Here is a 14609-nt window from a genome sequence, read left to right on the forward strand (position 1 = left end):
ATCACTACTCTCCATATGTGGCTTCACCACTGGTGTAACTTGCACCTCTATGTGTCTCTCATCCTCGTCTCCTGTCTCAGCGCTGATGTTTGGGGCTGCCTTTGGGGGCTCGCCTGGGTGGCCTTCAGGCATTCCTGCTGCCAGGTACGGCTCCAGGCGGGCAAACAGCTGATCGACGTGACGCCTCACCACTGTCCCATTGCCCAGCATCACCAAGTAGGAAACAGGCCCCGTCATCTCCTGTATAAGTCCTGGTATCCATTTGGGTCCTCTGCCATAGTTTCTGGTATATACTGTGTCTCCAATAACAAACATGCGTTCCTTGGCATGTCTATCATGATACCGTCTTTGGCTATCTTGTTTTGCTGTCACTTTTTGTTTCAAGTCAGGGTGTATGAGATCAAGAGTACACCTCAACTTCCGGCCCATCATCAACTCAGCGGGAGACTTCCCTGTTGTGGACTGTGGTGTGATTCTGTAACTAAACAGAGCCCTGTTTAACTTGGTTGCCAGTGTGTCTCCAGTACTCTTTTTCATGAGTTCTTTGAACGTTTGCACTGCTCTTTCTGCTAACCCATTGGAGGCGGGGTGATATGGAGCGGAGGTGACGTGAGTGATTCCGTTCTTTGCCATGAACTCTTTAGTTTGTGCACTTACAAAACACTGGGCATTATCTGAGACCACCATCTCAGGAAGGCCGTGCGTGCTGAAACAATTTCTCAGGCAGTCTATGGTTGCAGCTGCTGTAGCGGATGGAACTGTATACACATCTAACCATTTGGAGTGGGCGTCCACTATTACTAAGAACATTTTACCCAAAAACGGGCCCGCATAATCGATATGTATCCTTCTCCAGGGCTTTTCTGGCCACTCCCAGGGGTGTAGCGGTGCCTCTTGTGGCCTGTGTCTATGTTCTTGACATGTACTGCAGGACCTCACCTTGTCTTCAATGTCATTCTCCATATGCGGCCACCACATGTAGCTTCTGGCCAGGCCCTTCATGCGGCTCATTCCTGGGTGTGACTGATGTAGCTGTTCCAAAAGGGGGCGTCGACCTCGTTCTGGTATCACCACCCTCGCCCCCCACAGCACACACCCATCCTGCACACTCAGCTCCTGTTGTCTCTGTCTGTAGGGCTGAAAATTAGGATGCTGCGTAGTGGGCCATCCTCTCATAGCATACTCACGCACTCTGGAGAGTATGGGATCTTTGGTTGTCCATCTTTGCAGCTGCTCAGATGTCATCACGCCCTCCTGGTCCTGATCTACCATCAACACTTGGTCCTCAGCTGCCACCTCTTTAGGGAGGTTCTCTGGAAGAGGGAGACGACTCAGACCATCAGCATTACTGTTATTTTTGCCTTCTCTGTATTTAATGACATACTCATAGGCTCTTAATAACACTGCCCATCGCATGATCCTCTGTGACGCCATCTGAGGGACGGCCTTCAACTCATGGAACAAACTTATCAATGGCTTATGATCCGTGATAATCATGAACTTCCTGCCGTACAGGTACTTATGAAAATACTGTACACCAAATATCACAGCCAATCCTTCTTTATCCAGCTGTGAGTAGTTCTTTTCTGCTGCATTCAGGGTACGCGATGCAAACCCAATGGGTTTTTCCTGACCATCTGGCATGCGGTGAGCTAGTACTGCTCCCACTCCATAGGGGGACGCATCGCAAGAAAGAATTAAATCCTTTTGCTCATCATAGTGTACCAATACACTGCTTGACTGCAACAGTTCCTTTGATTTGCCGAAGACCTTCTCCTGTGCTGGTCCCCAACACCATGGTTCCCCCTTTCTCAGAAGCTTGTGCAGTGGGGCCAACAGTGTGGACAAGTTTGGCAAGAACTTATTATAGAAGTTCAACAACCCCAAATAAGCTTTGAGCTCTGTCACTGATTTTGGGGGTGGCGCCTCCTGCACTGCTTTCACTTTTGCCGGCACTGGATGTAAACCGGTCTTATCCACCCGATGTCCTAAAAATGTCACTTCCTTCTCCATGAATTGACATTTGCTCCTTTTTAAGCGCAGGCCCGCCTCCTCCAAGCGCTGCAGCACTCCCTCCAGTGTTTGAAGATGTTCTTTGTCATTCTTTCCCGTCAGGATGATGTCATCCAGATACACTGCGACATTGGTCAGACCTTGCAACACACTCTCCATGGTGCGCTGAAAAATGGCAGGACTTGAACTCACACCAAATGGCAACCTGGTGTATGTAAACAAACCCTTGTGTGTGTTCACTGTGACATACTTTCTAGATTCCTCATCAAGTACAACCTGTTGATATGCGTGACTCATATCTAACTTGGTGTATTTTTCTCCTCCCGCCAGCCCCGCTATCATGTCCTCCATTCGTGGAATGGGGTATTGTTCTACAGGCGACACCTTGTTAACAGTCAGTTTGTAGTCACCACAAATTCTGGCGCTGGAGTCTGGCTTTAGTATGGGTACAATGGGTGCGGCCCACTCTGAGAATTTCACTGGTTGGATGATTTTCTCCTCCAACAGTCTCTCCAGTTCCTGCTCCACTTTCTTTTTCATAGCAAACGGAACTGATCGGGGCTTATAGAAGCACGGTTTAGCATCCTTAGCTACATGTATCTTTGCCGCAAACCCCTTCAGCGTTCCCAACTCATCCTTAAACACTGTTTCATGTCTGGCCAGTATCCGCTGTAAGGCATCCTCTCCGCCTTCGATCTTATGTACAGGTTGCCAGTCTAATTGGAGGGCCTTAATCCATCCCCGACCCATCAAACTAGTTCCAGCCCCTTCAACCACCACCACATCCAGTGTTTTCTTACTGTCTCTGAATTCCACCTGCACTTGGGCTGCTCCCCACACGGGTACCTTGTGGCCTCCATACGTTCTCAGTTTGATTCCACACTTGCTTACTTTGGGCGCCTTACTGCCTTCAAAAAGTTTTTTAAATGACTCCTTCGACATGATAGTGTAACCACAGCCTGTGTCTACTTCAAATGTCACATTCTGTCCATTTACTTTTAGCTTCTGTCTGATGGGTTCTTCCCTTGGGATGCTAATCTCCTCATGCACATTATACATAGTCACACTTGCCTTTATGTGGTGCATTTCAGCTCCTTCTTCCTCACTCTCCACATTCTCCTCTTCCAAGAAATGGGCTTGTTTACCTTGTCTGCCACGCCCTCCTTTTTGTTCCATTTTCATTCGGCAAACCCTTTTTATGTGTCCCACCTTTCCACAGTTGTGGCATTTTTCTGAAACAAACCTGCAGTCCTTGGCCACATGATTTAGTCCTCCACATCTGTAGCACTTCCTGACAACCTGTTGTGACGTCGAGCCGCCGTCCTCCATCTTGTTCACGGCTCCTAATCCTTTAGTGAATCGCGACTGTTCTGTCATGCTCTTCAAATCCACAATGTCTCTGTTAGCAGCCTCCATTGCTTGAGCAAACTTCAGCGCCTTTTCAAATGTTAGCGAATCCTCTGCTAACAATCTGCGCTGTATTCTGTCGTCGCTTATTCCACATACTAAACGATCCCGCAGCATCACCGTCAGGGAGTCACCAAAGTTACAGTCCTGTGCGAGCTTCCTCAGCTCCGCTACATAATCGCCCACACTTTCCTCCGGCCTTCTATTCCGTGTGTTAAACTTCCACCGCTGCACAATTTCACTCGGCTTAGGGTGAAAATGATTGTTCAACAATCCCACCAACTCAGCATAAGAACGATCCCCTGGCTTGACCGGACTGAGTAGGTTCCTAATCAGGGCATAGGTCTGTGCGCCCACGCAACTTAACAGTACCGCTCGCTTCTTCTCCTCCTCCTTAATATCATTCGCCACAAAGAAGTAATCCAAAATCTCACAATATTCCTCCCAGGATTGCAGCTCGCTGTCGAACGGTGCCACCGAGCCCAAAGTGGTAGCCATTATTCCACACTGAGGGTTACGCTCCACTTCCCACAGATGCTAGCGCTGCACCACTTGCCAACCTCAGTTCATAAGTCACTTAGCACGGTGTAACTTCACAGCAAAACCTGGCTTTTACCCTCGTCGCCATATGTGATATCCTAAGACCAAGGAACCACGGAGACCATGTTTAGCTCACAGTTGCTTCTTTATTAAGAGAACCGGGGCATGCGCCCCCACAGACTGAAAGCTCCCCAACCACTGTTGCCCCCTGGTGGACAAATCCTTGCCACAACATAACAACAGAAAAGCCGATCAGCTGATCATTAAGCAGTTTCACGATTGAAGTAGCAGCAGGAGAGCGAGAGAGAGGCAGTCGCTCCATATATCTGTTGTTAAGCTTAACATGGGAACACTTTATAGACATTCAGAGATGAACTTGCACACTTGCTTTACTTCTCTCTGGGATAACTTCCTCGGAGATGAAATGCTGGTTTGGTAGCAAGGCTAGAAATACACCATCACGTGATGCATACTTCTACGGTTATGAGCCGAGTTACGCCGTGTGGCAAGTTTTGTGGGGTGCTTTTTTGATATTTAATGGATCGATTACATTTTTTATTTCTCACCGATATCTGATCCAGTAATTTGGGTCAGTATCGGACTGATACCGATACGTAATATCGGATCGGTCCATCTCGGCTAGTGACACTCGGCTAGTGGACAAATTCAGCAAGCAGAGAGAAGACCGAGCTGCAGAAAGCAGGCTGCAGCAGCCAACCAACCCCACCACTACTGCTGACTGCGACATTACAGAAAAGGTTGAGAGTGATTTAAAAGTAAGCATGGGTGAAGTATTGCTTCTTTCTTTCTTCCCTGGATTGCTGTAGTTGCAGGTTTACATCAGTTTCATTAAGGATTAAGCACACATTGAACTCCAGGAAATCATAAATGAAAGTGTGGATATTACCTGTCCACAGATTCATGGTGACGTAACTGCTCTTTTAACTGTTTGGTGACTTTGCTTTGTTTGGCGATTGTAGAAATGGTTTACATGAGCTTATAGCTGAGATTCAGAGGTTTCTGCAGCACTTATATTTCTGACCTCTTGTTATAACCGATTAAATGCGATCTCCTCCCTTTTGCCCCCATTTTTGGTGGTGTGGGTGCAAATGATCAGGCATGACATTCTCAAAATAAATCAGATAAGATACTGCAAATAATTATTTCTGGATTTGTGCGATTGAAATGAATTGAAAATGTGTATGCAATGATACAGTTTTAAAGATTTGGCCTAAATAATTTTTCGAGTGAATGAGCCTAAACATGATGACCTAACCAGTGACACCGTGTCACCGGTGACACACACACACACACACACACACACACACACACACACACACACACACACACACACACACACACACACACACACACACACAAATGTATGACTTTGCCGGTTTCAGCTGAAACAATTTCAGTGTTTCAAACCATGTTCCAGGATTTTTCCTTCACCATTTATGAGGTTTCAAGAAGAAGATAAACGACAGATATGAATGTTTGAAAAAGTTATAGATGAAAAGATTCGATGAAAAATACTCAAAGGATAAATTCAATTGTTTATTGTTTTATGAATAAGTTGAAAAAGAAAAAGTTAAACAAGTAAATAAAGAAACAAGGTAAAATGAAGTAAGAACAAAACGTTAAGAAGTAAATAATGAAACAAGGTAAAATGAAGTAAGAACAAAACGTTAAGAAGTAAATAATGAAACAAGGTAAAATGAAGTAAGAACAAAACGTTAACAAGTAAATAATGAAACAAGGTAAAATGAAGTAAGAACAAAACGTTAACAAGTAAATAAAGAAACAAGGTAAAATGAAGTAAGAACAAAACGTTAACAAGTAAATAAAGAAACAAGGTAAAATGAAGTAAGAACAAAACGTTAAGTAAATAATGAAACAAGGTAAAATGAAGTAAGAACAAAACGTTAACAAGTAAATAATGAAACAAGGTAAAATGAAGTAAGAACAAAACGTTAAGTAAATAATGAAACAAGGTAAAATGAAGTAAGCACAAAAAGTTAAGTAAATATTGAAACAAGGTAGAGGAGAGAAAACCCCAACAATCCCCTCTGAGCATGCACTAGGCGACAGTGGGGAGGAAAAACTGCCTTTAAACGGGCAGAAACCTCCGGCAGAACCAGGCTCAGGAGGGGACAGTCAACTGCCGGGACTGGTTGGGGTGGTGAACAGAGGTGGAGCAAGACGAGGCTACACCTGCTGAGGAAGCAGTAGAGTTCCTCCTCCAGGGCCAGCGGAAGCGTTTGTTCTTCTTTTTCATGCAGTTTTCTACAAGAGCTTTTTTTTCCAGGATGAGGGTTCTCAACTCATCGATGGTTTCTTTGTTTTGTTTCTCAAGCTTCTTGCACGTTTTCTCCACCTCTTCCAAGGTTGCTTGTTTTTCTTCAAGCTTTTCCCTGAGCTCTTTGGATGTTTCCTCCTGCATTATCTTGTCCTTGTGCATGTCTGCGTTTCTTTGTTGTACTTCTTTGTACATGTCTTGTAGCTCCTCATTTCTTTTGTGGATATCTTGGAGCGTACGCTGCAGGTCGTCATGTATGTTGTCTTGTTCTTGCTTTTGCGCCTGCATTTCAGTGTGTTTGCGCTTCAAGTTGTTGTATTCCAACAATATCCCCTTAGTGAGCTCGGAGTTGTTTCTCGCCATTTGCTCCATCCTTTTCTGCATGTGCGAGCATTGTTTGTCCAGTTTTTCTTTTTCCCCTTCTAGTTGCTTTTTCTCGTGAAGAAGGTCTTTATTTTGGCGCAGAGTATCATCCACCTTCTCTTTCAGCATTCTGTATTTTTCCTCCGTGACTTTGAGTTTGTGCTCCATGTCTCTTTGCCTTTTCTCCTGTTCTTCCTTCTGTTGGAGGATTTCTTTATTTTTTTTCACAGCTTCATCGAAGTTTGTTTGGAGCAGCCGATTCATTTGGTCCATATATTGGAGATCCCATTCTGTCTTCTCAACAGTAGCTTTGCTATCTTTAAGCTGGTTGGACATCTCCTTTAGTTCCACGCTCTTTTGCTTGTTTTCCTTAATTAGGAAGACAATCTGCTCTCGGGCTTGTCCAAACTTGATTCCCCAACCCTCATTAATAATATTTATGTCGGGCTGGCGTTTTTGTCTTTCTTCCAGGTTCTTATTTTGCGCTTCCATCTGTCTACACTTCTCCTCCAGTTGAAGTTTCTCTTCTTCAATCTGTTGAATTTTATTCTGGAGATGGTAGTTTTCCTTCCTACTGTCATGTAATGCCCTTTGGACGGCTAAGAGGTCACTTGGCTGGCCACGACAGGAAGGAGAAGCGGCGTAATCTTTTTGCCTTGGTTGGTGTCTTGTTGGATACATGTTGAAGGTTGTACACGACAACAACGAAAAGGTTTCCAAAAGTTTCTGTGGTGAACGTGTGAAGGCTGCAAACACAAATGCTGCGAAGACACGAACTAAAAAACTGCTGTGTGTCACCCCTGTTTAAGGACAAACTTCAAAGGATCGTGTAGTGACATCATAACTCCGTGAGCCAATGAGATTGTCATGTGACATTTTGGAATGGAGATATTTTTTTTTAAACCGTTTTCAAATTTAACTTAATATTTGACTGTTTCTTAACTGACCTGTTTAGCTGATTAAGAAATGAATTGAAACGAGCATCACTAACGTTATATAACAGACAACAGAAAAAAACAGTTTTTTTTCTAAGTAATAGAGGTATAATACATTTTTTTAAATTTTTTTTTAAATTATCCTACTTTTTATAAGAGGGAACATTATTTAAAGAATATGTATTTAATTGGAAAACTCTCTATTCGTCTAAAGGCTATAACAAGAAAGGTGAACTTCCTGCTCAAAAATGAAATGACCAAAATAAATGGAGCATTTCTCTGCAATTACAAAGTCTGTGTAAACAATCTTGGTTTCAAAATAAGGCTAATGCTTGTGAGATGTCATCACAGGTGTAAATATTACTGCAGATGTTACTATGTCAAAGTTTCACAACTGTCTTATGTTTATTTATGTAGGCAAGACCTACTTTTCACTTCTTTGCTTTGCTATATGTTCTTGAGTGTATTAGTTTGCCAGCAGCACGAACATGTACTAGTGTCAATAATAATCGTACGGTGGATTAGAAAACCTGCTCACAAGTTGAATAAACACCCAGGATTGTTGCAGAATTTTCATTCAAAACCAATATTTGAGTCAAAATGAGAAAGTTGTTTGTGCTGTCTGATGAAGAAGAAGCAAAATAAAGTGCAGTTTTGATGTAGATGATGTTGTATACAAACTAGAAGAGGAAGATAGTAGGATCTCTGTATCATGCTTTGTCACTTTGTACCATGTAATTCTTTCTATTTCCACCAGGGGGTGTTTTCAGAGGTGGTAGGTGGTAAAAGAAGAGGTCAGCAGGAAGATGGCGAAGAGCGACCAAAGACCAAGAAAAAGAGGCAGTCAGGCAAAGATGAAGAGTATTATATCCCTTACAGACCTAAAGACTTTGACTCTGAGAGAGGGTGAGGCATTAAACTGTTGCATCTGTTTCTTTAAAAAATGTGAATGGCTTTGTGTTTTATGCTGTTTTGTCCTGTGTTATGCGTCGACAGGTTGAGTCTCGGTGGAGAGGGCAGTGCTTTTGAACAGCAGGCCTCTTCAGCTGTCCTTGATCTCATGGGAGATGAAGGTGATCGCCTTAACCAGCAGAAGAAAATGATGAAATGGTACAAATTTCCCTATGTTTGACTCAATATCCACCAAATGGTCATTTCAAACTATAATTTAAAGTCTTTTTTCCCCCTTCTTTTTTTAGGGACCGTAAGAGGAAGCATTTTGTGAGAGAAACGGGAAAAGAAGACCAGAAGAAGAAGATCAAAACAGACAGCGGTCAGGTTATCAGTAACAAGAAGAACAGGAAGAACTTGTATCCTTCCAACAAAAAGCTTCTCTGTGTGCTGCTCTCAATGACCCTCTTCTCTACTCCTATGACAATATTAAGCTGTACTGTGAAGATGTTGTATCACTTGACAACATGTCAGTTATGAGGAGTGGAAGAAAAAATACAAGATTGATGATACAGGATCTGGATCAGATGGAGAAACAGGCGGAGGAGGCAGGAAGCCAGCAAGAGGTAGGAAGGCATCAAAATGAATAGCACAAACATGTTAAATATAGACCATCAGCCACCATGTTTTAACTCAACTCTAAAGGTAAATACTTCAAGTCCCTCTTCCAGCCTTGCGAGCTATAACCTCCAACCTCTTTGTTGTGTCGTGCCTCTCCCAGGTCGTGGCCGTGGCCGACGAGGTCCAAACGTACAGAGCTCCGGTGACCACAAAGCACGCTCGGAGCTGAAAACAAAGGATCAGATCATGAAGCAGCGCAAGAAAAAGCAGAAGCACCAGTTCCTGCAGGGCGGGGGGATGAGGAAGCTCCGCTCCAAGAACAAAAAGTGGCTCGGAGAAGTTAAAAAGTCAGGTTTTGGAAGGGGTGGCCATAAGAAAGGCAAGCTGAGGAAGAAACTGTGAGGAGGACAGAGGGTTGATGGTGTGGAGGACATCACGAGGAACTGGGTGATAAGCGTCAGAATCATCTGAGATCATCACCAAAGATTTTCCTGGCGCTTTGTGTGACTGTAGATTAAGGAGAAAATGATTTGTGAATCTTTACACTGCAGAAATGCACATCACTTCTTCCTTGATGGCCTGCTGAACTCTGCGTTTGCCACAGAGTGATGTTTAATTATGATCCACTAACCTGGATTTACTACTTGTAAGCATGTTGGCTGTCTAATAAAAGTGTTTTGGAGTACTGAAATATGTCTTATCAAAATGGTAAAATACAGATATTAAATATTGTGTGCTTAATTTGCAGTTAGTTTCAAAAATCGTCTCACCTATCTTTTCTTAAAATAAGAGGTGCTCTATAAAAATGACATTAAATTCTGTAAACGTGCTCTATTTGCAATTATTTATCATTACTGTTGTCCAAGTGGTCTCATTTCAAAGTTGAAAGCGAGCATCGGAACGGGCAAGAAAGGCGACTTTTAATTGACTTTGAATGTGTTGTGGTTACTGATATCAGATGGGCTGGGTTGAGAAACTGGCTTAGAATTCCTCTTGCCTTCAGCATGGCCACGCCCCTCTGACTTCTGCAATCAACAAGGCATTTTTACTCAGGGAAATGTTTATTTCGCTTTTCAGTTTGGACTGTTCTCTGTAAATTCCTGAGAAAATTTGAGAAGATCAGGAGTGTCTGAAAAACGTAAAACAGTCCATCTGTCACCAACAGCAATGCTGCCTTCAAAGTCACTTAAATCAACTTTTTTTTTCTGGCATGTGATTGGCTGTTTAGATATTTGCATTCAGAAGCAGCTGAATAGGTTAGTGGATAGTGGGTCTGTATTGTGTTATTGTATATTGTTTTTTCCAGTTATTGCTCTGGTATAGAAGTTTTTTTTCTTTAAGTAATTTAGTAATTCTAACATCTCCGCTTATGTGAAGTGTAGACCTAATAGTAAACATCATTTACATGTCCAGTTTTCAAATATTTTTAATCTTGTCTGGTAAAGTTTTCTTTTTTTTGTAATTCACTTACATTTAGGGAAGGAAAGTTTGAAGAAAGGAAATTTGACGTGTATGTTCTAAGATAACGGTGACATTGACGACCTTTATTATAACTGTATTGGGCATGTTCACTTAACCAACAAAAATAACAAACCAACAAAATAAGAAAGAGAATTAATGTTTTATAAAAAGAAACAATGACCAAGCCATCAGTTACTTTATATGCCTACAATATCCACATCCCGTTCCCAAAAAGTCAGTGGTCTCCTGTCTGAATGACTACCGTCCTGTTGCACTGACATCCGTCATCATGAAGTGCCTGGAGCAGCTGGTCAAAGGTCACATCTGCTCCTCCCTCCCTGACACACTGGACCCTCTTCAGTTTGCCTATCGGACAAACAGAGCCACAGAGGATGCCATCGCCCTGGCAACGCACACCACCCTCACTCACCTGGAGAAAGGGAATACATATGCAAGGATGCTCTTCATCGACTACAGCTCGGCATTTAACACCATCATCCCCTCAAAACTTGCCACGGAGCTCGTCGACCTTGGGCTGGAAACACCTATCTGCAGATGGATTCTAAACTTCCTCACAAACAGGCCCCAGGTGGTGAAAGTTGGTAAGCACACCTCCTCACCACTCATCCTAAACACAGGTACGCCACAGGGTTGTGTGCTTAGCCCCCTCCTATATTCCCTGACTGTGTTGCTAAACACGAGTCCAACATCATCATCAAGTTTGCGGATGACACAACCATCATAAGCCTCATCACAGGCAATGATGAGACGGCCTATAGAGAGGAGGTGATGGCACTGTACGAGTGGTGTCTGGAAAATAACCTGACTCTCAACATCAGCAAAACTAGAGAAATGATAGTGGACTACCGGAAACGACCAGTCAGAGAACACCAGCCCAGCCACATCAACGGTGTCAAGGTCGAAAGGGTCAGCAGCTTCAAGTTCCTTGGAGTCAACATCACAGAGGACTTCTCCTGGACCCTTCACACAGACACTGCTATCAGGAAAGCTCGCCAGCGGCTTTATTTCCTGAGGAGGCTGAGGAAGTTTGGCATGAACGCCAACATCACCTCAAATTTTTACAGGTGTGCAATTGAGAGCTTGCTGACCAGCTGCATCACAGTTTGGTACAAAAGCTGCTCTGCCAGCAGCCGTAAATCACTACAGAGGGTGGTGAAGACAGCAGAGCACATCACTGGCACGAGGCTTCCTGCCATTCAGGACATTTATCTTCAGCGATGCCTCCGTAAAGCACACAGCATCATCAAGGACCACAGCCACCCAGCACATCAGCTGGCGTTACAGACGTTACAGGAGTCTGTCTGCTCGGACTACAAGACTACAAAACAGTTTTTACCACCAAGCCATACGACACCTCAACCACAACACTTAAACCCACACAACACAGTCCACAGGACGCACTCAGAAGCTACCCTACAGCTTCACAAGTACTCTGTTTAATCTGCACTGGTCACTCCACTTTATTGTTATTGATATTTATATTTAAAAGTGCAATACTGTGATTTTCTGCTGCTCATTCCTGTGCAATATCCCATCTGCCCTCCCGTCATATTTCTTTTCAAGATTTTCTTATTTAATCACTAGTGTACATATATTTATATTTATAGATACATATATATTTAGTCATCTTTTCTCTTTTACCACGTCTCTCTAATATTTTGCTCCTTACTATTTTTCTATTTTTTTTTATTATTTTATTATATTTTCTTATACTGTACCATGCTGCTGAGTGACTGCTGCTCGTCAAACACATTTCATTGCAATGTTGACCCTGTGCTAACTTGCATATGACAAATAAAACTGAAAACTGAACTAAAACGGATTTATTTTTATTAATAAAATTGGAAATGTAAGATATTACTAGATAAATTTACAAAAGAAATTTTAACAGTGTGGATTTTAGTATCTGCTTTTTCTCTATTATTTATTGTATATATATTTTTTTACATTAAGTCAATTGATTAAAAAAAGGTTTATTTTTTCAATTTCTCTATTGTCCCACAAGGGGAAATTAGTTTAGCAGCAGGATATAAATAAACAGAACAATACTATAAAATAATAATGACAATAATAGTGATAGAAAGTCCAAGGACAGTTATTTGCCATTGAGGAGACAAGATGCAGTGGGGATAAAAGAGACCTGGAGTCTTTTAGTCTTCCTCACAGGTACGCTAAAACGGCGGCCGGAAGGCAACAACTCAAACTCACTGTGAAGTGGATGGTTCAAACAATTAATAATAGAATGAGCCTTTCTAAGCACATTTCTATTGTAAATGGCCAAAAGTCCATCTTGCCAGCGCCCTGAAATTTTGCTAACAGTTTTTACCAGAAGTCCCAACCGATTCTTATTCTTCACCGTCAGGTTACAGATTCGATAAAACATCTATAAAACAAAGACAACATCTCAGATGAGACATTAAAAGATCTCATTTTCCTTAAAAAGAACAGTCTTTGTTGAACTTTTTTAGTAGTGGCTTCAGCATGAGATTCAAAACACAGTTTATGGTCAAGTACCACACCTAGAAATTTATAACTCTCAATGATCCCAATATCAGCAGTTTTAATGATAGTGGGTGATGAGCTATAAAAGGACTTCCTAAAATCAGTAATGCTTTTAGTGTGTCTAAAAAGATTAGCTACCCCCCTCTCATCAATACAAATTGATGGGGGAGTGATAGTCTTTTCCCTCAGTGTGCTGGTCTGCCTAGAACAGTCAAAGTTCTCAAAACGAAGGTAAAAACTGTTAAGACTGTCTGCCAGATGTTTGTCAGCGGTAAACCCCTCTAAGGTAATATTACTTTTACTTTTCGTCTGTAGCCCTGCCATTGTTTTCATACCAAGCCAAGCTCCTTTGAGGTTGTTACTGCTGAGTTCTGTCTCAATCTTATTTCTATACCTCATCTTGGCAATCTTTATTGCAGCCCTCACCTCCTTCCTCAATATTCTCATAGTGGGAACGTCTCCCTCGTTAAAAGCAATTTTCCTTTTAAGAATCAGATCCTTAATATCTTTAGAGAGCCACGGTTTGTTATTAGAGAAAGTCTTAAATTCTCTGACTGGAATCACAGAGTCTTTGCTACACACCACATCAGTGAGTTCATCCAAATCAGAAGTGCTCTCTTGGACCCAGTGGAGGTGGTGAGTGACAGGAGAACGGCGGCTAAGCTGTCATCCCTGATGGACAACATCTCCCACCCCATGCAGCAGACTGTGACAGCACTGAGCAGCTCCTTCAGTGGGAGACTGCGGCACCCACGGTGTGGGACGGAGAGATTTCGCAGGTCTTTCCTCCCCACTGCTGTCAGACTCCATAATAAAGACTTTAACTGATCAAGCACACACATCCATACATATGCAATAATACTAAGTGCAATAATCCTTTCTGTCATCGTTGTATTTTTACTCAGTTGTATATAGTATTTGTATTTGTATTCTATTTTTATCTTATTGTATTCTATTTTATCTTAAAGTCAAGTCTTACCTTTGCAGGAACGATCTAGAAAGAGTGGTCCATGCTTTTATTACTTCACGGCTAGACTACTGCAATTCCCTCTATGCTGGCCTAGATCGTTCCTGTCTACATCGCCTTCAACTGGTGCAGAACGCTGCCGCTCGCCTGTTGACCGGTTCAAAAAAAAGAGAACACATCACTCCGGTTCTCTGCTCTCTCCACTGGCTCCCAGTTGCCTTTAGGATTGATTTTAAAATCTTATTGCTGGCTTTTAAGGTTTTAAATGGCACTGCACCTTCTTACCTGTCAGAACTCCTTAGTACTTATCGCCCCAGGAGATCTTTGAGGTCAGCCGACCTGATGCTTTTAGATGTTCCCAGGTATAAATTAAAGACAAAGGGAGAGAGGGCGTTTGCTGTGGCTGCACCCAGACTGTGGAACAGTTTACCTCCTCACGTCAGACTCTCCAAAAGCCTAGAAACTTTTAAAACCGCTCTTAAAACTCACCTCTTTTCATTGGCTTTTAGAAAGGTTTAATTTATTTGTTTTATATATTTTTATTTTATTTTTATCAGCGAGGTGTTATTACGAAATTGTGTTCTATTGT

The 14609-nt window shown here is 42.5% G+C and overlaps 1 protein-coding gene across 1 annotated transcript; it reads left to right on the forward strand.

Moving 5' to 3' along the window:
* Positions 1-4580: 4580 nt before the first annotated feature.
* Positions 4581-9760, forward strand: LOC146570881 (ATP-dependent RNA helicase DDX54-like; the record flags this gene model as incomplete). The annotated part of the gene is made up of 6 exons (XM_085279505.1): positions 4581-4736; positions 8315-8463; positions 8554-8667; positions 8757-8867; positions 8983-9074; positions 9230-9760. Coding segments are annotated over 6 exons (864 nt in total), but the record flags the coding sequence as incomplete, so codon positions are not given.
* Between the last annotated feature and the right edge of the window lie 4849 nt (positions 9761-14609).

This window comes from Mchenga conophoros, linkage group LG7 (genome assembly GCF_057382185.1).
Source record: "Mchenga conophoros isolate Kocher_MC1m ecotype Shallow Benthic linkage group LG7, M_conophoros_male_GT1.1, whole genome shotgun sequence".
In the NCBI taxonomy this organism is placed as follows: Eukaryota; Metazoa; Chordata; class Actinopteri; order Cichliformes; family Cichlidae; genus Mchenga; species Mchenga conophoros.